The sequence below is a fragment of the Balearica regulorum genome, chromosome 6 (genome assembly GCF_011004875.1).
Source record: "Balearica regulorum gibbericeps isolate bBalReg1 chromosome 6, bBalReg1.pri, whole genome shotgun sequence".
In the NCBI taxonomy this organism is placed as follows: domain Eukaryota; kingdom Metazoa; phylum Chordata; class Aves; order Gruiformes; family Gruidae; genus Balearica; species Balearica regulorum.
The window spans coordinates 20,652,447-20,679,703 of record NC_046189.1 but is presented as its reverse complement, the minus strand read 5'-3'; the positions used below and the strand labels follow the sequence as shown (position 1 = coordinate 20,679,703).

At 36.6% G+C, this 27,257-nt stretch overlaps 1 protein-coding gene across 16 annotated transcripts in view; it reads right to left on the bottom strand.

Moving 5' to 3' along the window:
* METTL8 (methyltransferase 8, tRNA N3-cytidine) overlaps window positions 1-27,233 on the bottom strand; it is a 47,248-nt gene extending 20,015 nt beyond the window's left edge. For 9 of the 16 annotated variants that reach the window (XR_012836113.1, XR_012836115.1, XR_012836111.1 and 6 more), the window contains exons 1-11: window positions 26,955-27,233; window positions 26,418-26,530; window positions 19,988-20,143; window positions 15,512-15,603; window positions 10,364-10,755; window positions 9,737-9,786; window positions 7,205-7,268; window positions 6,733-6,872; window positions 3,513-3,619; window positions 3,353-3,418; window positions 1,589-1,815 (exon numbers count right to left, since the gene is read on the bottom strand). Coding sequence is in view for 6 of the 16 variants with exons in the window: in XM_075756683.1 (XP_075612798.1) it covers window positions 1,631-1,815; window positions 3,353-3,418; window positions 3,513-3,619; window positions 6,733-6,872; window positions 7,205-7,268; window positions 9,737-9,786; window positions 10,364-10,755; window positions 15,512-15,603; window positions 19,988-20,143; window positions 26,418-26,422 (1,257 nt within the window). In the remaining 10 variants the exon portion in view is untranslated. Of the gene's footprint in view, window positions 1-1,588; window positions 1,816-3,352; window positions 3,419-3,512; window positions 4,134-6,732; window positions 6,873-7,204; window positions 7,269-9,736; window positions 9,787-10,363; window positions 10,756-15,511; window positions 15,604-19,987; window positions 20,144-26,417; window positions 26,531-26,931 lie in introns of those variants that run through there. The other 7 variants (XM_075756687.1, XM_075756685.1, XM_075756688.1 and 4 more) reach the window with 7 other exon arrangements.
* Window positions 27,234-27,257: the final 24 nt, after the last annotated feature.

Sequence of the window (27,257 nt, the reverse complement as noted above, 5' to 3'; positions counted from 1 at the left end):
GTTTTAACCTTTGATTTATACCACAAGAGTTTTATTGCAGGTTACAATAATGCCATTGGTAACCAAAGCTTCCTAAACCACTTAATTCATTAAACAGTATCTTACTCTAATGGGAGTTTAGAATACACCAGAAATTTAGGATCAGATCCTACTTTCAAAGACTCCTTATTGCATCTCATTCTTGAAACAGATCTGGGTTTATAGAAATTAAGCAGGTCCCTCATGTTGTCAAAGGGGATGAAGATACTTAGCATCTAAATTTAGATAATTTTTTTTTTCTAGAAGACAATCGGTTCTACTTAGCTTAGCAGCTAACAACTTCCAAAAAACTGGGTTGTCAGCTGTGACATGCTTACCCTTCAGACTAAAACAAAAGCAAGAAAAGAGACTTTGAGAGTGTCACTATATTAATGGCACTCAAAACTGCATGCATGTTATAGATTACATGCATTCTACATCTTGTTGAAGAGATTTAGTTTATTCATTCAACTGTTTCTTGTCCTCTCCTCCTTGTGGCTAAGTGATTGTAAAATTACATTTAAATAGCAGAAGTGGCATCTTTAAATACTAGCTCAGAACACAACTTCATCTGAAAATAGTGTTTGCATTTTGGTTTTCTTCTTAAAAGCACCTGACTAGTGCCGCTCTGTCCTTTTACTGTCTCTCCGCAGGGTCAATACAAAAACATTGCATCTTTGGCGTAGATCACCATTTTAGTGTGATTACATTACTCTGTAACAACATTAATAAAATGCACTCTGGACTACTCTTTTTGCTCCTCCCTCTAGCATATCTGAAGTACCATAAAAATAATGCCTGTATTTATCCAGGCAAATGTTAACTATTTGGTTTCAGCACAGTTTTGGCATTTTGGTAATTCTTTTCTACACAATGTTCAGTTTCTAACCTACAGCACTTTAAATATAATACACAGTGTCACTAAGCTGTTGCAGACACTTGAGTTTGGCATGTTTCTGATAAGCATGTAGATGGGAAGTGGAGACTTCAGAGGAATAAGTCAGTCGCAGTGGAGGATGCCAATCACTGACTAATCTGATACCTATGTATGTGACATGCAGTTAGTATGAAATAGTAACTTACATGCAAATCAGAAAGAGATTTTGTCTTCATTATTTATGCACCAAGAAATTTCCCCCCAAAGAGGAAATGCAGTTGCAAGATACATAGTCGTTAAAAGAGACATGAGTCAGAAATTAACACAGCATAGCTTGTAGTGATAATGAGAACAGATATTCTGTTTCTCTTAAATCTCTGAAACAATTATGCTTCAGTCTAAAACTTTTTACATACAGTGAATTTCAAGAGCAACAAGATACATGCTTATACGTATTGACTATTCATATTCAAGGAAGTAAAATAGTGCCTGGTCACAGTTACAAATAGTAAATGCATATCCCTTTATGACACATAAAGCAGAAGTCAGAAATGCTTTCTTCCCTCCCCACCCCCCACCTCCCCGATCGTTTTCACACACATACATTTACCAAAAAAATCAGGGAAAGCTTTTCAGTTCAATATATTTCTCCTTTTCAGTGGATAACACAAGATTTATAGGAAATATACATACTCAGATTTGCTTCAGTTTCTGGAGTTCATGGTACAATTATCCCTATGGGTGCCTTTTGGTGGTTTCTTCAGGAATATTCAGAGATAGCAGCAATGGTTTTTGGAACTTGCTTTGTATCCATACTCGCTGCATTTTCACTTTTTTCTTCCTGTTTACTTGCAATCGCCGATCAACTAAATTCTGTACTTCAGTTAATCCAGCCAAGTTGAACATGTTCCATACCTCATCTATTTTTTCATATGAAGAATTATTGTAATTTAAAAAAAAAAGACAAGACATTTGTAGAATGTAGTAATTAACAACCTGCAGTTCAACCAAAGATGGAACTGAATCTGTTTTGTGATTTGAAAGACCAAGGAAACTGCCTGTAAGAAGTCTTTTGTTATAAATTCATTTTCACAGCTCTCAATTTGTATTACAGTAAAAAATGTTATGTTGAGGCCCAAACCACGTTGGTTATTACTCATAGCATTCCTAGATCCCCTTTTTTTAGGGGGATCAGTGTGCTAGAGTTGAGGAAAACAAATGCATGCCATTTGGTCACTGTTCACATATGATCAAGATAAAGCTATTTCACCCGCCAAATAACAATCCACACATTTATGCCAACATCATTGTCTCCTTCTTATCAGTCAACACTGGAAAACTTCAAGCTTTGTCATGAGTAAGCACAAAACAAGACACTTAAAAACTGAGAAGGCTCTTTGAATTCAAATGATTTCCTATACATGTCCCACATCCTTCCTTCTCACTAAAATTACTCAGTCTGGGATAAATCCTGAAATCCTGATCTATCTCTATTACTTACAGTCCAGGTTCCAGAGGGCAGAAAGAAAAAAAAAGAAAGAAAAAAAAAGAAAGAAAAAAAAAAGAAAGAAAAAAAAAGAAAGAAAAAAAAAGAAAGAAAAAAAAAGAAAGAAAAAAAAAGAAAGAAAAAAAAAAGAAAGAAAAAAAGAAAGAAAAAAAGAAAGAAAAAAGAAAGAAAAAAGAAAAAAGAAAAAAAAAAGAAAAAAAGAAAGAAAAAAAGAAAGAAAAAAAAGAAAGAAAAAAAAGAAAGAAAAAAAAAGAAAAAAGAAAGAAAAAAAGAAAGAAAAAAAGAAAGAAAAAAAGAAAGAAAAAAAGAAAGAAAAAAAAAAAAAAAGAAAAAAGAGAAAGAAAAAAGAGAAAGAAAAAAGAAAGAAAAAGAAAGAAAAGAAAGAAAAAGAAAGAAAAGAAAGAAAAAGTATTGTGATGCTCACTTTCACAATTTCCAGCAGCTGGCTTAAAATATACCAGTCTAAGCTGACTGCCAACAGAACCAAGCAAGTGGATGGGCAAAGAGCAATAGTATCCATAACCAGGAATTTAAGTTTAGCTCCTGTAGAAAGAGCAGCCTCACAGCCTAGATTCACCAACACAGCAGAACAAAGTATCAGAGCACTACTATCAACTGTGCTTCCAAGCATGTTTATCTCAATTTTAAGAAATAAATCAAGTATGTCTTTAAATAACAGCATTTGAGCATACCATTAGACCCAAGATGCTTAGACAAAGAGAAATTTCCTGTGATGTCTGCAAGCAATCTTGCAGGACCCCAGATGCAACAAGTGTACACAAAGGGAATTATTTTCTTATAACAGTCAGCTTTGGGCTTTGTAAAAGCAGAGAATTTTAAAAAAGGGCAATAAAACATTTTTTAAAATTTCTGTTTTAAGATGAGCTTTTATAACCCAAATCATCTCAAGAGACACTCAACCCTTTCTATAGAACTATACCATTTCATACCTTTGGTAAAGAAATACACCCTGGTTCCATCTCCTCGTACATAAAAATTTTCTGACAAGCAATGACCTAAGAAATTAGAGCAGTAATGAAAAAGGACATGTCACTTTATTTCAAAAAGAGTTAAAATGAACAGTGAACTAAAAAAGCATTCAGGAATTACCTTTTTTAAAACGAAGTTGAGCTGTATCATATCTTCCATAGTCTCGAAATAACAACATTCCTCCAGGTTTCAGGAGTTTAGCCAATCTGTTTACAACACCCTGCATCCTTAGAAAATAGATGGGATACTGGTGAAATTTGCAAACATAACTGTTTTTTTCTAGATGCTTGGAATATACATAGGTTTCCAAAACTACATTGAGAAGATGTGTCTATGTTTACTATAAAAAGGCCAGGCACTAGTAAACAGGAAGAACTCTTTAGAAAAAAAGCATCTAGACCAAAAGTTTAAAAGGAACTGTAAGAGAATACAAACTGGAAAAAGAAAAGGAGCCCTTCTCCTTCACGTCAACAGAATCTAAAGGATGAATTAAAACACAGTTTTTGAGTATATAGGTCATATGGGTCAATGAATTAACAGTTAGCTATGTGCACTGGTGACCTAGACTGAGCCTTCTTGCTGTACATTGCAAAATCAAGGGCTTGGAAGGCAGACAAAAACTTACCTGATTTCTTTATGGAGATACTGATCACACTCACAAAATCAGTATCTCCACACCTAATGGTTGAGGATGGAAAGAAGAATCTGAATAGTACCTCAGGAGAGGAATCTGGCAGAACTCTGTCAGGAGATATTGCTAGTTAGAGGAAGAAAGTCTGCATCCTCCAAAATGCTGACAAGTTTGTGAATCTGGGTGGTATCATCAGCTCTTCCTTATCAAGATTACACCAGCCTGCTGTATGTATGATAGGAATAAGTACCATACACAGTACTCTTTCCTCTTCACTAGACCAGAGCATCTTCATTCTCTTTTTAATCTTACCTTGGAGCTTCTTATAAATGCATTTGCATTATTCTGCAAAATACATTACTAATGAATAATGGCTTGGGTTTACCTCACTCTCAGAATAAACTCAAGGACTCAGATTTTCCACATTCATGAAAGATCACAGAAGGCAGTCTGCACCTGGTAGGCTGCAAAGTAGAAAAGTCCACTTGCCTAATTCAACCCTTCTTCCCACAGGGAAGCGGATAGACCATGTAGAAGATGTGGAACCAGAATGAATGCAAGATGAATGGAAAGGAAAGGCAGGGTGCTGTATCTGAAAAGAGCTAAAGAAGAGTAAGTCCTACTTAACTATACAAAATCAACATACCATTACTGTGTACCAAGAAAACCTCCTTACACCATCCCTGTCTCTCAGATGGCCTTACCCCCTTGCCCCAAGAATGTCAGAACTCAAGCACTAATGCAATTTGGTCCTTACACAACAGCAGCGCAGGCATCTAACTCTGATTTTGATGGGACAGAATTAGGAGGTAGTTCAGCAGAAAATAATATCATATCTACAAACAAATCAGAACAAAAAGCAGAATACACTTTTTAAACACGGAATTCCCTTAGAAGAAGCAAAGTGCTTTAAAAGTTGTCCTCTTTCCTCATACTCAACCCCAGCAACAAAGCGTGCTGCCACAAACAGAAATGGGAGCACCACCTAAGAATAAGAGACTGCTCAAGACAGGTAGTTGTGCACAGAATTACAGACTTTGCCTATATAAACATAAGTTTTGTGCACAAAGAAAAAAATGTACATGCACGAAAAGTGAAAGTGCTTTGAGAAATCTCATCCTGTAGGACTAGAGCACATTATATGGCTTGAAGAAAGTTTAATACCTTCCAAATTCTGCAACCAACTTTTAGAGGGGCCTTCTAGCAGAATTGAAGTGTGTTAAAAGTGGGGTACAAGAGTAGCAATTATCAAAAACTAAACACAACAGCCTGAAGAGAAATCATGAAGTAACAACTGTACTGAATACAAATGTGTTCTTCTTACGTGTATTTTCAAGGTCTCTGAAGTACTGAAGTTCTGCATCTTCATTCTCTTGGTTTTCTTTTTCATTTCCCACTTTCAAAGCTTCCAGAAAAAATGTATACTGAGCAAGATCAATCTGAATTACATTTGCCTTTATGCAGTCATTTTAATTCTACGAGATGATGGTAATGACTAACAAATCTTTGGAAAGTGGGTCTTACAACATAGGTAATTACCCAGAAATCTTTATGTGTGTATACACACACACAAAAGCATCCATGTCAGCCTTTAGATATTAACATGGGGGCGGGGGGGGGAAGAAAAAAAAAAAAGACAAACAGATTCTCAAATGACTAATAGGAAAAGATCCACCAAAATTCTGACAGAACACCTGATTACTGATTCTATAGGCAAAGCAATTGAATGAATGCATCTCTATTGTTCAATTTCTTCCTGGCAGCATCACCACAGTTACAGAGATCTGAAATCTACTGCTTGAATTGTTTTTGAAATCTGGACCCAGGCTTTGCATGACTCAAGTGCTCATCTCTGAACAAACAGGAAGGAGCAATATCCTATATGGGAAAGATTTTTCTGTAAAGCTAATCATTAATAACTTAGGCAGGAAAAGTTCTCAGACTAAAGCAAATACTGTTCTGTTTGCCAAGCCCATTTTAATGACATTCTTAAAGTAATAAATGTATTACCACACATACAGCATGTATTTCCCTTCATATGATCTAGCTAAAGGAAGAGTCAGGGAATTTAACTTACAAGACCTCTTCTGCATTTTTCCCATTAAAAAAGGGCATTTTCACAATTAGCCAGCCTTAACAGTCATAAAGTTTGGTTCATTAGACATTGAGAGACATTAGTAACAAGGCTAACAGCACTCAACGTAACACTATGCATGAAAATTAGATCAAGTTTTCTTAATCCAAACAAGTTACAAAATTGTGAATGCATTTTTATTTAAAAGGCCTGCATATAAGCATTTGCATGTGGCTACATAAGCAACTTAAGTCTCTATCAACACATTGTAAGGTGTTAAAGCATGAAAGTTTGGTTTTGATCACTAAAAATAATTTTCTTCTAGAAGACTAGCAGTCCACTTTTTTTAATTTGTAATTTTCTTGAATCACTGTCACTTTTAATAGGGATTTATTTAGTTACATTATACCCCTTGTATTTTGACAGAGATGGGAGGCTCACTAATGAATTAACCTGACCAGCTTTTCTCTTGAAGCCTAAAAAGGGGAAACAGCATTTAAAATACCTTGTTTTATATATATTGTAGCTTAACAAATAATAAATTAAATATTCATCATCATCTTTTACTATTCTTGAAAACCTCCAGTGATAAAAGAGATTTAACCCATTTGCTTTGCCCTTTAGTCTTCATTTACCTGTCAGGATGAATAGTAGAGAGCACAAAGACAAGGAGAATGACATCCAGGATCTCATCTGGAAAAGGATAGGGTAAAGCATCATCACACACATCATGAACAAAGGCAGAACACCAGGCTGAATTGTAGGACGAATGTGACTGTCAGGAAAAAGATGAAAAGAGGCACAGAGAGAACAGTAGTAGTTAATACGTTTACTGTGACTCAAGAAACTTTTTTTCTTCAATTATTCAGCATTGTAAAACATCTCATATAAAAGCCTATTCTGTCTGCTATCTTACTCAAGCTGAGAAGCAAGCTCACTGATGGTATTCATTCCTCTCTGCATAGAGTAAGACTTTGTTCTTTGGAATATTGAAAACTTCAGTTGAAAGTTGTCAAAGCCATCACATTCTTTTTCATGAAGATGGCTTCCTGGCAGCCTCCTGAATTACAGGCTTATAAGGTACTCTAAAGCAAGCATATGAATTACCTTTACCAGCTCCACTGCTCCTGAAGCAAAATCACAACAGTATAGAAAGGTTCCAGGTGTATTGCTAGGAAAACAAAACCAACATCAGTTAAAAAATTATTATTGCAAAAGATGAAAGTCTACATCAGTGGTCATGGAACTACAGAGGGCCCTTTGGGGTTCTCCACAGGTTCGATCAAGCATGCCTTATTGATGTGTAGCACATGGAAAGCCACATAGGTTGTAATGAACCAATAGGGCAGACAAATTCATAAGAATACCAACAGGCAGTTAGTATAAAAAGGAGAACTATAGCCTTGTCAGGGAGGAAGTGAAAAGGAAAAGAAAGAAGGTCACAGAAGGCTGTCAGGATTGATGACAAAGTCCTGGTGTTGTATTACGTAAATATGTCACATTTTCTTACAGAAGCACTGCATTAAGTCTCTCTCATTAGCCCCTGTATGCAGTTTAATTAGCAATATGATTTGGGCAGGGGAGAGGTGTTGCAAAAGTCATCCACAGTTTTGTAGAGATTTGGGTTCCCATATGCCACCTTGCTGTGCTTTTGATTATGATTACACAGTATTGGTTGTTTCCCTCCATTATCCTTTATGTTTTGTAAGCCAAGATGAATAAGAATTTCCTGTGGCACTGTTTTCCCTTCCTTTCCCATCCAAGACCAAGCCAGCTGCAAATTTCCTTGTACAATTCATCAGATACTAGTAACTGTAGGGAGAAATTTTTTAATCTCCAAAAAATCAATTTAAGAGAAACTGAGCAAGCCCCTCAAAACCTACTGAGGGATGACCTCATGGTCAACTCATGATCAATTAATCTCTCTTAAAAATATTTGAGATTTTGGACAGTTGGTTTCTTTAGAAAGGGAATTAATAAACTCTGGCAGTGCCTATACAATCTCACAGAACACACAGCTGAGTTAGTGACCTCTCTCTAAGGGCTCAACAGGAGAACCCTTGTGGACCAAAATATATTCCATCCTCATTGCTGAACAAAACTTTTCTCAGCTCTGTGCCCACCATGAGAGTTGATGAGTTGAGATATTTATCATGGATGAGGACAAGCAGCCTGTCTTTGGACCTAGCCAGTCCCTTGGCTGATTACCTAATTGACTTGTCAGGATGTTATTTCATTTTTTAGAGCAGAATAGGAGCTATGTAGAAAGTCAACTTAAAACAAAGACACAGCTTGATCTGGATGGTGATTTCATCATGCATTGTATTAAAAAGCAGTAACTTAAAATTTAAGGAGGGTAGGGGGAAGTGGTTTAAAAGTTACGTTACAAACCTAAGTGCAAAATTTTTTTGCAACCAGGGCACACTCAGACTTGACACTGGCTTCTTTTTATATGTACAGAAAAGGCAATTTTTGTATTATTAAATTCAGGGTAAACCCAAGTGTTCTATAAAGCCAGGCCTGCTAAGAGATGAGAGATGTTTCCACCAGGTCATATAAAAGACAAACGTGTGAGTTGTTCAATGTATCAACCAATGTGATTGACTGAAGGATTTGCATAAGAATAGAGATCTCCAGGAAAAATACCCAGTGAACGGATTCTCAATTATCAGAAATACCAACCTATGACTGATGCCTCCTATGAGGAAAACACAAAAGTTTGTCTCATCTTTTTTAATACAGCCACATGATATCCTTTCCCTACATAGTTTTACTTTCCAAAGTTTTCACATGAAACAGGGCTCCCCTTTCATTACATGTTGTCTAAAGCAAAGCATTTGTTGTGGGATGAAGATGCAATGCTAACACAGGTTTCATGACCCTGGTGCATCACTCGATTCCCCTACACTCTGTTTCCATATCTGCAAAATGGAGTATTTTTTTATAGTGGTGATGCTAGCAATCAGAATTCAGTTATAGAATAACAAACTGTGCCATACTCAAGCTCTTGAAGGTATGAATAAAAAAAACCAAAACCAAAAGGAAATCTATTTCAGCCCTTCATACACACACAGCCTTTCCAATAAAACCTTCCTGCCTACATGGAAGGGAGGACATGCTGTTGTAACGCTTCTTCTAAAACCAGAAGCTACGTGGATTAAGATTTTCAAGGAATTAAGGAATGCAATACAGGACTTGTGCCTTCCTTGACACTAAAACCTGAAGCAATATGACAAAGCATACCAGCCAAATTCAAAAATAATACAACTTCTTACCAGTAGATCACATGCCATCTACTGTCTCCGATTTTGGCCTTCTGAAGATACATCTGGTAGCTTTACTGTGACATATAAGACAACAGAACATTTAACCTGCCTGAGATTATCTACAAGTATCAGTCTGAACGCACCTGAAGACAAACCTCTTCAGCAAATACGGTCCCCTCCAAGACTAGGGTTGACCAGTACAAGGAGTATCTGATCCTACCAACATTATCTGTAGTCTGCTAGCAATGAGAATTTCAGGGCTGTAAAACAGTCCACTCAACACTTCCTGCAGCACTGGTCTGGCATCAACATTTGAAGAAAATTAAGATGATGAGAATAGAACTTTCATATTTGAAAATCCAGCACTACATACCATAGAACTTTCAAAATAGGAAAGACACTGTTTCCAGCACCACAACCAACCTAAAATCAGAAGAGAAACAAAAAGTTAAAATAAATGCGCAAATAAAGTCACGTATTTTTTTTATTTTTGTCTTAAATTAGTTGGTATGTAGGACCCACTAGACTTGAAGGTATGTTGGACAGAAAAGGTATAAAGAGCTCATACCACAATTCTCAAATCTCTTCTACAATCACATTTCTCCTCAATGTCTTTCTAAAGTTAGGAGAGAGTTCATCGCACAAACTGCACAGGAAAACGCCATATTCTTGTCCAATTTCACCATTTGGCAAGAATGCGCCAAGTACTTGCACTTTAAGACAGAGCACTTTAAGACATAACTTTCCTTAGGAAATTAGAAACCCAACTTCCAGTGGAAATAGAATCTGACAATCTAGCCCTAAACTCTGATTTGAAGAAACTTTAAAGGGAAAACAAAGCCCAGATCCTAGGTTTCTCTGAAAGTTTCTGCCATAAATGAACATAGTACATCAAATTCTAAATGTTTACTTTCTCAGTACTCACTAAATGTCTTTATCAGGCTTTTGAGCAATTAAGTGGGAGTTCTATATGATGGGTAGAACATTTGCAGTGCATTACCTCTAATATTCTGTAAGTGGCATCACTACCAGGGAAGGATTCTAGCCTGCCAAGTTCTTCTCCACAGTTTTTACCCTGAGGATTGTCAGTAGGAGATTTTGCTTCTTTTTTATTACATACATATCCTTGTACAGAAGTAGAACCACCTCCATAATTTTTCTTCCAATATTTTTCTCCTTCCTCAAATATTTCATTTTTGTGTGAAAAACTGTTGGTACTATTTATTTTTGTGCATTCTGAAGATCTTTCTTCTGTTTTCAACTTTTCTCTCTTTTTTTCTGGAAGAATTTCTGGAAACTCCAGAAACAGCCAATTGCGATCCTTGAAAAACTTATTTTTATGAGTCTTGTAAAATTCATTCCAATATTTACTGGCTTCTCTCTCATATTTATCTGAAATTAAAACAAAACATTGGTGAATATGAGCTTAGCTACAAAATACTGTAAAGCAATATGGAATTTGATCCCCAAGTTTACAGTTTAAAAATCTGTAGTTTCCCACATTGTACACGTTTAAATAAAAACATATGGATTTTGGGTCTTACCTTAATCTGTGCTCAAAATAACTCCCACGAGGGCTTAATTAGATTTTATGTCACTTAGGATGGGGCAGACAGGTTTTCTGCATCATCATTATTTTTACTTTTCTTTAATGTTGTGACAAAATAGAACAGCATCACCGAAATATGCAATCGTAAGTTTCTTAGACAACCTTTCATGTCTCAAATTATAAAAGCAATGCATCTTTTCAATTAAATGTTCTCCATGTTTTTCCTATTTAAGAAATATTAACTTGAAATTAATTTCATGATTTCTGAAACTCTATGAACAATTGCAAATTTGTTGGTAGCTAGTCATTTCTCAAAAACCCCATCAATTAGAAATCCAGTTCTGTGAACTGGAGTGATAAATGCTACTGCATAGCCAATAGACAGTAATTCACTCTTAACCTTTCAACAATGCAGTTTTGACAGAAAATAACAATACAGTCAGAAGCAACATACTGGCTTTCTTACTTTCAAACCACTTCAGAGAGTCTTACAATAGATTTTTGTGTTAACTTTTAATTCACAAAACATTCTAACTGAATATTAGAATGTCAAAGAATAGGACTGGAAGGTATTTCACCCAGTCGGGGAATTTCTACCCCTTCTCTACAGAAATTTGTCCAACTTGTTCTTAAAATACCACCTTTCATATAGGTTTGACAACCTTCTTCAGTAATATATTACAGTCCTTCACCATCTGTACAGTTAAAAACCTTTTCCACTACCTAACCTGAAATTTCCATATTGCAATTTAAGTCCAGTAATTCTTGTCCCATTAACCAAGCAGATAAAGCAAAGATTATTCACTTCTCTTTGCAATACCTATTTACCTATTTCAAGTCTTTTACTATGTCTCCCATAAGCATTCTCTTTTCCAGATTGTCTAAACCTAACTCTCTTCTTTGTTTCCACAGAAGTCATGATTTTTAGACTTCTGATCATTTTCATTTTTCTTCTCTAGATTCTATCCAATTGATTTACTGCTTTTTGGTGCTGTATTCTGGTAAAGGCATTATCAATGCAGAGCAAAAGGAATATTTTACGAGGCTTACAGGCTGTAATCCTGTTTATAACTCCCAGTTTGCCATTTGCAACAGCATGACACTGCTGATTCAGCTAGTGATTCACCACAACCCTCAGATCATCTTCTGCAAAATGACTACCTAGCCAATTGTTCCAGAACCTAGTATTTTTTTCAAGGAATTCTTCCTAAGCAAAGTATTCCACATTTATTTTTAGCAAATTTATATCTTTCAGATCCTTCCCCCCCGCCACCCTGTTTGTCCGGATCTTTCTGAATCCTAATACCGTCCTCCATCATACTTGAGACATCTCTTCACTTGATATCATCTTCTAGTCTCCCATTTCCTGAGGTCACTAATGACAATAGCAAGCAGAACTGGACACGGAACAAAATGCTCCTCTGCCCAGCACAGCCTTCCATTCTGAAAGGATCTCTCTAGGCATTCATTCACCCAAAAGCAGTTTCATTAGCTCTCACTTGCCTAACTTGCTTATGAAAATGTCAAGTAAAGCAAGTCAGAAGCCTGACTAAGGATAAATTTCAGGACGTCTGCTGTTTTTTCCTTATCCCCAGGGCTTGTAACCTTCTCCAAGAAGGAAATTAGCTTGACTTTACATGATTTATTCTTGAAAAATATTTGTTGGCCAGTATTCATCTCCTTTGTTTTTCCAAACCCAGTGTCTGCGAGCTCTGGATTATCTCTTCCAGTATTTTTCCAGGAATTGAAACTAATTATGTGACTCTTCTCTTTTCCCACCTCCCATTTTAAAAACTAAAAAACTCTTTTCTGCTTTCCCAGTCATCCATGTACTCTATGGATGTACTTTGTAACCTGTTCTTTCTCAGTACAAGAACAAGATCTTTCCCCCTTCTCACTAGCACTAATTGTGCTAGCCACTGGACTGCAGCTAACCTTTTCAAAGAAAGGCTGATAAAAAGATAAGAATTACAGCTTTTTCAATGTCTCTTTTGTTGATGGTTTTCCCTTCCTCATCCCTCCTAAGTAGCAAACCAAATCTTTTTCTTGTTTTTTTCCCCTCATTCCCAAAGCATTTACAGAACTGTTTCTTGTTACCCTTGATGTCTCTTGCTAAGTGTACATCATAAAATGTGTTGCCTTTTTTATTTTGTCACTGCTCACTTACACTGACCCATTGCTTCTTGTAATATAAATGCACAAAGTAAATATATGGTGCACTTCTACTACTACTCTCATTTAAATCTTAACGTACTATTTCTTAAATCGCTACAGCTTTTCAGAGATAAACAAGGCTGAGAATTATCATTAGAGGCACAGACAGGCAGTGGGAAGTGGCAAGGAGGTGGCAGAATGCCTTGTCCTAGAAATCTGCATAATTTTTTAAATTTAGCATTTAATATGTCTAATTGTATTATTAAAGGGCAAGACCCAACCATGCAGAGTAATTGTACAGACTTGTTTTATAATTTAAGTGCAGAGTTGACTGAGGTCATATATCCCAGATTTCAATAGTGTAAGTTGTACATTCATAGACTGCTCAGCTTCAGTATAAAAAACAAACCTTCTACTCAAAAGGTTCTTAAATCACTATCACTCCCTGTTGTAGTCACTACTTTTCTACAAGCCTGCTCAGAACCCTTGTACTTAAATTCCCATCAAGTTTTCCAGATTCCAGAATTGAAGGAAAGCAATGGATAAAGTCAGCCTTTCAAATTGTTAGTATGGTATTACAAAGGTTCAAGTGAAAGAACACTTTACTTTCCATTCTTTCACTGATCACTCCTGCACCACTGTGTAATAACCACACATGCACTATTATTATAATCAATTTTTTTCATTTTGTATATTTAAGTAGCCCAACAACTAATTTTTCCAAAAGCATGTTAAAATGACAAAACTAATAAATGTATAATGTGCTGAGACAAAAAAATCCCTTACTTAGTCAATTCATTTTTCTGCTTAGCAGAATCTTTCAACACTAGCATGCATGCCTGAGAAGAAATTGGATGTGCTAATAAGTAAATCAAATTCCTAAAGGTAGTATCATGAGTTCATTCAGTTTAACTTCTCTTAACAACGCTCACCAGAACTATTCTATTTTAGTGATGTAACAGTATTGTTGAAATCTGTCTTGTCTTTCTCCCTTACTGTAGTTTCCAAGGCCCCAAAATAACCTGCTCATTAGCTTCAGCCTAGTTCACTGTTTACACAAATAGGCCAAAATGTACTTCTACTTGCAGAATGAAGCTGAAGCTTTCTGAAGGAATGCTATCAGCAAGGCTCACCTATTCAAGTTCTAAACAGAGGGGCATTCATAGGAAATGTCCTTGGATTCTTGTATTTCTTGGCAATAGACAAATCCCTGATTATTTCATTTCTCGCCAGCACAAACTAAGTTCTAATTGATTGTAGATGAAGAATGAAAGGTTCCATGAGCCACATGGTCACACAGCTTACTTTCCAATTATGAACTATTTTTCAACTTTTTATACAAACCAAATGAAAATATTAGATGTCATTTTTGAAAACCAAACATTTTACTCCTGTATTTAGATAAAGAATGAGAGACTTAACAGAAAAAGGCAGGATGACAATCCCAGAGCATTCAAAGTGATGAAGAGCACACAATCCAAGACACATTCACAGGTAATTCAAATAAACTCCAACACGTGCCCTAGGTACATCAATGAAACTGAGCACAGGATCATAATGACACTATTTGATTTGACAGGTTCAAGACATGCTAAGTAAACTGAGGCCCAGGACACCCAAGTAATTGTTTTCAGAATATCTTTCTAATAAAGGAACAAATTGAGAATCCAGTCTTCTATGTTACTATCATGCTGATACTCCAGGTTTAGCATACGTAACTATCCTAGAGTTTAGTCTAGGGTTTGGTTTGCCAGTTTGAACCTAGAGCTATCATTCTTCAGAAACGCAGAATACATTAAGTTTCCCTTCTGAAGACAGGCATGGAATTCCTTAATCATTTACAGAGCAGACTCTGCATGATGTATTGGAACACCATCCACACAAAGCGAACTCACTGATTCCTGAAGCACTCCCAGCTCAGCCTGGCCAAAGCAGCAAGCTGGGACCAGCTAGGATGAGCACAACTTTCATGGCACTTAACTGAAATACGGTGCAATGTAAAAACACTAGCTCTCTAAACAGTCCACAAATCATTAAAAAGCATTTGAATATTGTACATGGGAACATTCATCCCCATCACCCTAGCTGGCTCTAAATTAATTCCCTTTGATAAAGTAACAGTCCTGCGTGGTTGGAGTTTTATGTTGAAGAACTGCAAAAGGAGCCAGAACGTGCAACTGCACCATACTGATATACTTGTTTTACAAAGAGTCTATTGCCCCTGCAAATGCAAAATTGCTTAAATAAGTAACTTAATTGCTAAAAACCCACAACACTTTGAGACAATCTTTTGAGGCAACAAAGGGAAAAGAAACCCCAACCAACCAACCAATTTAGACAGGAGAATGCAGAAATATGAAGAGTGTTCCTGGATTTTAAAGCATCTTTAAATGCTCTAATAAATAGCATAAAATATGAAGTTTTAAGCCATTATGGATTTGTTACCTCGTTCTTCCCATTGGACTTTCACAAGTGAATTCTCTGCTGCTCTTTCTTTAGCATTCTCCTCTTCTTCTCGTGACCACTGCATGTGGTCCCTACAAAAGGCAGTTGAAGAACCAGTCTTTAAATAGGATTTTCCATAATGTTTTTCCCAAACAGTCACAAATTAGCTACACTGTCTCAAATACATCTTCTTTTTGAATGCAAGCAAATGACCACAAGGAGACTGACAGTTAAAAACTAAATTTCAATGTATGATAGATAAAAATTAATTACCAGTTAGGTAAAACTCAAGTGATTAAGAAAAATCTTCCAACTGCAAAGAGACTGAAGTAGTATGCATTTTTTTCATAATAATAGGATTAACACATATCTTGTAAATTGAGTGCATTTATAGGAATGTATTTTAAGTATCCCATTAGAATTGTGTTTAGCTGGATATAATAATAGACCTATCAACAAACACCCTGATGCAAGAAACTTCTCACATTACTAATGTTTATGATGAGGAACAAAGGTCATTTAGCAAAGGAAATCGGCCACTCCTGAACCAGGGAGCATAATCCACCTATTCAAGTGGAACAGGTAGAATTGATGAACAAGATTTTACTTATTTGGGTAACAGAGACAGGAAACATTTAGGAAAAAGAAGAATGAGACATTCATAAGAAAAGACAAGCAGTGCTGCAATGGTTCCAGAGTCTGGGCTATCTACATATATGTAAAGTGGTTCACCAAATGTTATATTAATCCATTAAATGGTCACAGAACTAAGCCAAGATCTGACCCTGATGACTGAACTGCCTTCCCTGCAGATTCTGTGTTTGGACTGGCCCACAACGAGGAGTGCCCAAAAATGTGCTGCTGGCAGCTTTTAAATGCAAATTCGCTATCCTTCCAAATTGTCCAGTCACAACAGTTTTAGAAATCAGATTAAATTAGATAATATAATTCAAGTAATCTATTAGATCCTAATCCTACTGAAATCAATTAACTGAAAGCCTATGACTAAAATTCCATCAGTTACTATGGGAAAAGTAACAAGGTGTCAACTTGAAAAGAGTTGATTGTCTCTAAAAACTAACAAGCATCTTCCTGTTCCCCTCTTGGTGACATATAGGTAATTTAATTCTTAGACCTTCACTGTTCCTCTTTTGTTAATTGTGGGAGACTAATTGGTATGTATTTGTCTGCTTGCCTCAGACTTGATTTCTGCATCTTTACTGAAATATTTCTCATTATTGTCCCCAGCAGGTTGCCTCTCCCCTTCCTGTATTTGTTCGTATACCAAATGTTCCTGTACAGTGTCAAGGCTCTGACAGACATACTGTAGTAGAATAAAAGTGAATGACTGAAGCATTAGTAGGCAGCCATCCTCTTGGAAAGACTTGCTTCCCTCACTGCTATCACCATTTTTGACCTTGCCTATTCTAGCAAGCTGAAACCAAGGACTATTCAGATGGCAGTAATATACAGTCAGCCCTTCTGACAGATGACTTGCTGTGGTGTAAGCTTTAACTGACCAATTTTAATCCATCATCATGTGTCTGTCAGAGCCCTTAGGGGTTCTACACACAATACTATAGGTGCCTGAAGTCCTCCATCTTCATCAACAACTTTTTTTTCCTTTTGTCCCTGCTTGGAAATTCATGAAGTTGGAGAAAGATCTTTTGGCTCTTTCCTAGAAATTTCTATATGGAATACCCCAAACAACAGGACTGCAGCAGTACTTCTTGATCAAAATCTGAAAAAGAGGGAACATAGCATAGTTCTTATGCAAACTATTTACATAGTTTGGATGCTTCAAATAAGGGAGCTCCTTCAGCAATACAAGCTGTCAGACACAGAAGAATTCTAAGCACGTAAGTGTTTAAAAACAGAAGCGTTTTAAGCTGAACATTGTCAGCAGCAAATTAAGCTATCCATTTTAACCACACCAGGAACTGTTAACATGAGTAGGCCTGACATGAGATCAAGTGATGCTACTTTCAGTTCAGCTTATTCAACTTAGCCCTTTTCCATTAACTTGTTTGCTAACATAGAGTTTAATTATCTCTGAAAACTAACATGTGAAAACTATGCCAATTACTAACCTGAATAGAAGCAGACTTTTTTTTTTTGCTCCAGTGTTTAGCATCATTCATTACTTCTCTCTCAAAATGACAGAAAAGCACCACAGCAAATATCTAAAGCATTAGTTCCCAAATTTAATTTGCTTAGTATTCCTAGCAGCAATGGTAGCAGCTCTTGGCTCCCTGCCAATTCACCCACAGGAGAAAGAAGGATGCCATTTTATGAAGTACCAAAGTTGATCAGTGGAAAACAGAAGGACATAAATCGTCATACATCAATGGTAGGGAAGATGAATCTCTTATGCTCATTCTGCATGGTCTATTTAGCTCAACCACCACTCATCCTGATCCTCCTTATCTCCTCACTGAGAACCCTGCTGATTCAGTGAGCTTCAGATCCAAGGACTCCCCCCACTTCATAGCCGGGTTCTTGATTTACGTCCATGCAACCTCTGCTCCTACTCAGTTTCACCTGTTTTCCCCTCTGAGCTATGTCAATTCATCTGCAGATCCACTTTCTGAACCACCCTGTTCCTTTCAATCCCATCTTCATGATCCATACCACCTGCATCGTAGTTTGATAACTCTGTATTAGACTGTCATTGAATGCTATCAAGAAAAACTGAAGCTACACATGATCAGTTATTTGGAAGGAAATTTAAAAAATGAAACAAAACTGAGTTTCGTCAAAGTACAATGTTACAGAAAAAGGGTGACCTTTTTATTAAAATCTTCTCCTACCTAGACTGTAAAGCCTACATTTGAATCCTCATTCACACTAGTAAAGGATTTTTCCACCTAGCAGGAGGTCCTGAGTCTGGAAGATGCTTAAGAACTCCACTGCATATAGATTTATGAAACATGGAAATAAACTTTACACTCTTTCAACACAATAACCACCAGCTTCCACCTTCCTTGACCAAGGAACTTAGAGGACTATGGATAACTCCAGATTTGGCCTTAAAGTGGTATGTGTTGGGGACCATGGCTTTGGGACGTCTAGTTTAGAAAACAGTAATAGGTGACCAATCTATTTGCATATCTTACCTCACGAATTAAGCCTAAATTTACAGACTAAAAAGAGTAACGAAGCTATTAGTTTATTAACCAGAAGACAATCTTCCGTGTCATATTCTTAAGACCTTTTTATTCATCAGAATTTTATTAAACTTTTGAATTAATTTAGATTAAAAAGTAAAATGGACCAATTAACAATTAAAATGGACTACTGAAAAGAATAATAATTTTTAAAAACCCAGCAAGTTGGAAACTTCATTTCAGAACAAAAGCCTGCCCAGTAACTTCTCTGACAGTTGCCAGCAGTGGACACCTCTGAGGAAGGTATAAGAACTACAGATTACTTTTATGAAGTAAGCTTAAGTCCTGAAACTTGTCCTCTGTTACTCCTATGTTATGTTACCCATTGGTTATCATTAGCCACATCCAGTTGCTTTTCTAATTTTGCTAAATCCTTGCTCTCAAAAACGGTGTGTGGCACCAAATATATTTTAAAATTATGTAGAAAATAATTTCTGGTATAGCTTCTAAATTCCCCACTTTTCATCAATTATTCTTTGTCCTTAAGTTATGAACTATAGGAATAAAAATTCCTGGTTTTCCAAATATCTTACTTAGATGTTCTTCTACTTTCTAGATCGATTTAGATATTCTTCTATCCTTCTAACATTTCCTGTAACACTTACTGTTTTGTAATCATCTCCTTTCCATGCTGAAAAATCCTAGCCTTTTCAATCTCATTTTTCCCCACTGTGTTAAGTAGCATCCTCACTCATTTCTGAGCCCCCATTAATCATAAAAATACCTTTCAGAGAAGGAGATGTACTGCTGCAAATCAGGGCAATTCTTATGCTTGTTAATATTTACATGATAATGTTTTCTCTGCTATTACATCACTTATTTATGTTGTAATTCAGTTTATTTTCTTTGACAATTGTGCACTGCATGGAAATCTCTGCTGAACTATCTGTAACATCTTCAGTATACCTTTAGAAGAATACAAGAAATTTACATGTTCCTTTTGAAATGGTGTCAATTTTAGAATACAGCGCTAATCCAGTATGCAATATTATTGTACCTAACTAGTAACTTCCATTTTAACATGGACTACTTACCCTCCACACTTTCTGTCTCCTAATTCATTACTGCTCTATAACAATATTTTGCCTTTCATTCCATGACTAACTACTTGCTCAGCAGCTTTTTACGCAAGTCACTGAGAACTCGTAACTGTCAGGTTACTGCTGACAGTCTCGGGTTCTCTCCGGTGCTACCTTAACATGTCTATCCTGGCAGTTTGTTGTTATATATACACAGAGACACACCATTATTCACCATAGTAAATAATAAACAAACATATATGAAAATCAGCTGTGAAGAAACATCTTACCACATGTTATGCTCATAAACCTTAGAAGGATCAGTTAAAATCCGTGATCCAAGTGGAACAGCTGGTCGTCTACTACTTTGGTGCCTCTGTTGCATCTTGCTTTTCCTCAGACATAAAGCAGAAAGCCTTGTAATGAAATTCATTTTGTTCAGAGACCTGAAAACAGAATTAACTCAAATTACAGTTTTGCTGTAACTTAATTGTTTATGTCACTTTCATGAGAAACTGGTCAAATAATCAAGCACCAATATCAACTTTAGTAATAATATTTTACTATAATATCAATTTAAATGCTTTTTAGAAAGTAGCAACATCCCTTCAGTGTGCTGAAAGCCCAAATAATCCCAAAGTAGGCTGCCGGAATTAAACCAGTTTAAAGATAGATTATTTGGTATCACTTCAAAGTCCCATCAGGCAGGGAAAAAAAAAGAAAAAGAAATATACAATAAAACAATAAACCAAGTTTGACATTGTACGTTTAAGAAGGCAAGCAAGAAGTGATCAGTAAAGAAACCACTTGTTCTAGTGGGTACACACTGTCATTCAGATTGACATTTTTCACCCCACTCACTAGGTAACCATCTTCAAAAGATTTAATTCTAGAACTGTGACTGTACTTTTAAGCTTTCAGAGAGGAAAGGGAAAATTTTATTTTTTTAAAGTGTAAACATTACACACCAGAAAGCCTTCCAAAATTTCTGCCATGTATTCTCCTGATCTCTGTTTAATGCCCTCTTTGAAATGAATGATTTTAAATGTTAAATTTCTATTCATGCAAATTATAAAGTACTTGAGATTCTTCTGTTACATGTATAATTCTATCTTATATTACTATATTTTACTTTACTTGGAATCTCTTCATACAGCATTAATAATAAAAGATAACAAGTGTGTGTAGCTAGTACCAGCATTTTGTCTTCTAGGGGTTTTTTTAGTTTGGTTTTTTTGGGGGAGGTGGTTGGGGGTTTTTTTGTATATTCTTGTTAATGTAGGCTTTCTAGGAGATGAGTAAAACGAAATACCCCTCCTACTACTTTTATCCTGATGTGCCTTTGTTCTTTTTTCCTTCAAGTGCTCTGCATATGACTTTAAAAATTACTCTAAGTCCTATTCCTGCTCCCCTCCCCCCCACAACTGTTGCTTCTGTATAAACCACACATAAAAATTTAATGCACTGGAAATACAAAATGTAGTTACAAAAGAACAGGCATAGTTTAAATACAGACATTATTAGAAAACATTCTGTGTGAATTGGTTACAAAATGAAGATTTTTATCTTGAGCAAAACAGTACTATTTGATCACAAGTCTTATACTGTGAATAAAAAAAAGAGATTAATTTGTACACATCAATACCAAGTCTGACAAAGGAATGACTTCAATTAAATGAACAATTCCTCATTTAAGGTGTACTTTTGAATGAGTCATGCTTTAAAAAGGGCATTGTTTATTCATTTTAAGCCTACAGGAAAAAAAAAAAAAAGAGGAAAAAGATTTAAATTTCTTTTTATTCATCAAAGATTAAATAAAATGGAGTTTGCCTTTTGGCTGTCAATACCAAATAAAACCACTGATAAATTTTGGCTGCCGGGACTGCAATGTTACCAGGATACGGGGCATCGCCATACAGTGAAAATGTAACATTTAGTGATATTAAAAACTTGAAACCTCTTCTAATTTTAACAAGTTTATTATGGCTTTTTTTAAAAATGTGTCTCAACAACTAAACCAATTCCAGTTTATACTTACTACAAACTGTTCATGCTTTGGTTTTGAAAATATGTATGCATTTTTCATAACAATGCATAATTATTAACATATATGGAATATTATGAAATTATGAGACATGAAAATTAACACACCATGACAATTTCTGCAAAATGTGTAATTTACATAAGGGCAATGTTCTTGAAAACAAAAACAAATAGCAAAACCTCCCAAACCACAATCTGATCTAAAATTATTATTATTAAATTATAGAAATGCCTGGATAAAGATTCCATCATTACGCTGCAAACTGTTTACAAATTCTCTTCCTCCTTCAATCATTCAAAAAAGACCTGAGTTAGTATCTTGCATTTCCTGTGCCAGCATTGATATTCAACATAAAATACAATGATTCAGCTGCTAGGCTAGTCACATAATTGTTTTTGGCTTTCTAAATATCTCAGTAAGAACATGAAAAGATGCACAGATGGGAATTATAGTCAGATGACTAAGATGATCTTGCATCACTAAAATCCAGAGATGCAGCTCTTTTTATAAGAATGCAATCCTTTGAGTGATAATTGCACGATTTTAGCTGATAAATTCTGAAACACCAAGAAAATGCAAGGAGAGTGGGGTAGGTGGGGGAGTGAAGTTTACTGTTGCATCCAGTGTTAAACGTGAAGGAACTCCTTGGAGATATGCATGTATATCCCTGAGAGTTAGAGTGATCCATAGATCATGAGATTAATGGGCAATCCAGCTACTAAAAGTTCCAAAAGCATCTAAATGGCTTGGAAGCCTAAATTACATTTTCAGAAGCGAGTCAATGCTCGATTGTTTCACTAATTGATTTTGTTAATGAAACAGGCAACCACCCTTTCTCTTTGTCAGATACGACGATCATACCCTGAAGCCATGAGAGCAAGAAATGTTGTCTGAAAGAGTTAGGAGCTATTTCCTTGTTCAGAGCCACAGTCAGGAAGGCTTTAAGTTTTATTATTAATCAAAGCAATTCAACCTTCATCTTTAAGGATATTATCATGAAACTGAATTATATTAAAAATGCCTATATTTTGTGGCAGCATAACTATTTTTCAGAAAAAATCTTTAAAGAAACAACGCTCTTGGTAACCATGCTCAAAAGCAACAAGGAAGATTCCCCACCCTCCCCTCCCCAGGGAGTACTGCCTTTTAGCCCTAAAAATTTTTGTCATTGTTACAAATACAGATCAGGTCCTCAGTTTAGTTCAGAAACTTTAGTAAAACAGCCTTAAAATTCCTCCCCTCCCCAAACAATCTAACATAGCACCTTTAGCACAGCTTTTTGAAGGTGGACATACAGAAGAAAGTATACACATCAACTGACTTGAAATAATACATTTCTAATTGATGTTGGCATTAAAACCTCTGAGCAGTCACATTCACAAAGGAAAAACTAAAGATACAGGAGAAAAGAACTGTTCCAACCTTGTTTTTTAAACGGGGACTTACTTACACACCAAAACATACATAAACCACTTCACTGATGATTACAATCCTTGCGAAGTATCAGTTCTGAAAGAGATGTCTGAGGGGAAAACAACAAAACCCAGAACAGAAATAACCTGTCATTTTTGTCCAAGAATGCAGTTGAATAAACTTATTGGATGAAAATATTTTGACATTTGACTGATCTCCAATTACAAAGCTAACAACTTTTTCCATCTCCAATCACTAAACCTACTTGTACAGCCTCCATTACAAAGGAAAAAATATAGGCTATATTAGGGAGAGTACGTGCAGCTTACATTAGATTTCCGGACAGAAAAGTATTCTAGAAACAACTGACTTCATACAATTATGTCTTCTGCTTGGCATCTAGAAGCTTATCTACACATTTGGCAATTAATGCCCAATACTCTCCTGTAAAGCGCTGCTGATTTGTTTTATCACCAAACACTACCAGAACTGAGAACACCTTACACAAAACAGATGCAAGTGGCAATCGTGGATACTGAGTGAAAAATTCTTCGAGATAATAACACAGAAGGTATAACTATGAATTACCAGTGGTTATTTTTAAAACACATACATATTAATATTTCTTAATATTTCAAATTGGGGGGTGGGGGGGAGAGGAGGAGGAGAGGACTTTACTGTCAAGTGAATGCTTAATGCTATTCTATGCTACCAAGTGACTAAACATGCCCTCTTGGGGCTTCATGATTAGTCTTTCAATGATATACTTAACACACACCCCCCCCCCCCCCCCGTGCACATTTGAAACAATAGGATATTTCACAACTTTTCCAACTCAGCAAATCTAAAACTCTCAACTGTTTTTCCTTCTCATGCATCATCACTGGGAATGATGCAGGCTCCCTGTGGGCACACAGCAACTTCAGTAAAACTACTGCAGAGCACTGACTACCAAGGGGAAAAGAAAAACAAAAAACTATTTTTATTTATTCTGACTCCTGTAGAGACAACACAGTTAACATTGGTTAAAAAGCAACAGCAGATAAAAAACAAATAAACCCCATCAGATATGATTTTAACCCCATGTGCGGAAAAGTTGAGTAAGAAGAACCTGTTCTTACACCACCTGCCAGGTGGCCTGTTAAAAAGTCAAGCAAAGAGGAAATAGTTTATACAATGGTAGAAGGAGGGAGAGAGGGAGATAAAACCATTTATTGAAAATATTTACTTGAATCACCATACACCCAGGAGATCAGCAACAGTACATTATTTGGGATAAAGTCATGTATGTAGGTACTATATCAGCACTTCTAAAAGAAAGCAAGCAGACAAAGAGCTATTAGGGACAAGCAGAGAGCTAAAAGTCCTCGAGGGTTTAAAAAAAAAAATATTATTTAATTCCCTAATTTTTTATTCATTGAGAATTCTCAGCCACTATTCTCCATTTTGATAGTTCTGTTGGAATTATTCTGCTATAGAAACCATTTTTGCAATATCTTATAAAACTACAGGTTTTATAATTGTATTTTTATTCTTTTATTTTTAAGAAGCAATCATACCATTGCTATAGAAAAGGGAAAACGTTCTTCAATTGAGACTATGAACTGCAACATTAATTCTTGTTGGCATATGATTCTATTGATCTCGGAAGACAGTGGAAGCAAAGAAAGCTTTCTCTGCAGTACTGAAGGAATCAACTGTAACAGTTAATATGTTTTTAATCTAATGAAGATAGTTTGAAAAAAATGCAAGTAAGGATAAAATAATGGCAACTGCAAGAGCAGGGAGACAGGAATGGCCAACAAGGAAGAAAGAAACAGGTACCTTAGAAATACAGATGTATTTTATTTACTGAGTCTTTAATCAATTAATGTGAACATGAAATAACTAATGAAAGCATTTTATTTGAATTAATTGTATTGATAAAATGTGGAGTTTAGTTGCCACAGGTGACTGATGTAATTTGTCCTATCCTAAACTAGACCTGAGCTCCTATTTCTTTTTTCATTTGCAAAGGCAGGTGATGAAACATTCTGACAGAAGCTTGTAAAAAAATGCTGATTCAAGAAAATCACAGTATTTTTTAAAAAGTAGCAATTCTGTTGACACTTCACTATATTCAAACATTTTTATTATTTTTTGAATGTTGAAAGATTTTGTTTTGATCAGAACAAGTGTTTTCTTGAAATTGCATTATTACAATTTATAATAGAGGTGTTCTGACTTCACGATCAAAGACTATTTTGCCTTAAAAATGATGCTTCAATAAAGTATTTTAACTGAATTCAAAATACTTCAACTTGTGAAGAATACTTTCATTCCAACTGAAGCTAAAACTATATTTTGATATCCTAGAATCATTCTTGGAATGGAATTTCCACTTTTGTACTGAATCTATTTATAGTAACATTTTCAGTGTTATTTATTCTGCTGTTCCATGTTTGTAACACCTACCAAAGGCACACTCAGAAACAGTGTAATTATAAATATTATTGACTGAAATAATTCGAATAATAGAAATTAAGAAGATACCAGTCACTGCTAGTACAAATTTCTTAAATACTGCGTAACACAGAGGAAAATTCATAAATAATTCTTTAGGCTAGAATCCTGCAAATACCTGTACATTTACTTAACTTTACAGAGCAGTTTGCTTCTCACATATCAATGAGTGTTTGTAGGATATGGGATTTAAATACTCAAGTATTCTGTGCAATCTTTACTTTCCCCCCCTATTTTCCCCCTTTTTCCATAAGTTAATTCACATCTTTTCCTGTTATTTATACAGTGGAATACAACACAAAACTGATTTACTAAATTAACCTATTCACAAGTTTAACATCAAGAGGAAGCCATCAATGGTAAACATAGCTCAGAAATAAGGCTTCCTTGTTAACCTGTGCACCCTCTGCTGGCTGGTACTTATGTAGGAAGGAAAAAAGATTATTTGTCTCAACACAGACCACATTTTTCTATTTAATAATAGAAACCTGCCCCATCAGCTCTGATGTCACTGGCAACATTGCAGATCCACCAGACTACGCAGAGCATACTGTCCTAACCCGCTCTTCGGAGGAGCAACTGCAACCATCGTGTTGTTAACATTGTGTGTTTAGTTCACTTCAACCAAACAACTGCAGAGCACCAGAAAAATCACAGGAATCTGTATTTTGTTACAGTATCAGTGAAGATTAAAGGTTCCACTCAGAGATCCTGAAGAACAGACACAGAAACACATTAAAGATCAGCAGCTTCCACATTACCCCATTTGGGCACCTGGCCTCTGGCAAGGAAGTGAAACGAGTTCTTCCACGGACTTCAGTTGCTCTGCCGGCAAGTCGCTGTTGATGATGGCGACAACTTTTGGGACATTGCCCTAAAAATATAAAAATGGAGCGTCATGCATCTCAAGAAGTTGCTGTTGGCCCTGGAGTTTTACACAAATCCTTTAAAATCACACACACACAATTCCGGATACACTCCACTCAACGCAGCAGTCTCCCAAACCACTCGTGGTCGATGCCGGCCACCGACACCCTCCCCCGCGCCCCGCGGGGAGCACCCCCGCTCTCCGCCAGGGGGCGCCGTCCCTGCCGCGCCCCCCCCCCCCAGCCCCGCCCCGCCGCCCATCGCCGGCGGGCTGTGCTGTGCTGTCAGCAGGCAGCGATGGAAAGAAAGGAGATACAAGTTCCCACTCTTTCTCAACTGAACTACCGCTAACAAAACTTTCCTGCCTTTATTTTAAATAAAGGCAACGGGTAAAATAGTTCCATTTACACGCCCCGCATGTCGATGCGCACTGCATTTACTTCAGTCCCTTCAGCTCTGGGAAAGGCAGCGGAGCACGGCCTGGGGCAGAGGTCCCGGTGTGCGGGCGGCTCCGCCGGTACCGGCGGGCCACCGCTGCTGGCGGCTTTCACCGACCCTCCTCCTGCCCCGCGGCCCTTCGTGCGGCGTTTCACCAGCGGCAACGCCGCAGCAGCCACCGTACCGGGTGTATGGCCCTGCTGCCGCCCGCTGACTGAGGGCACCCACGCGGCCGCAGCGCCTTAGAGAGGAGGTGGGCTGCCGCGGGGCATGGCGGGGGATGTAGTCCGGCCGCG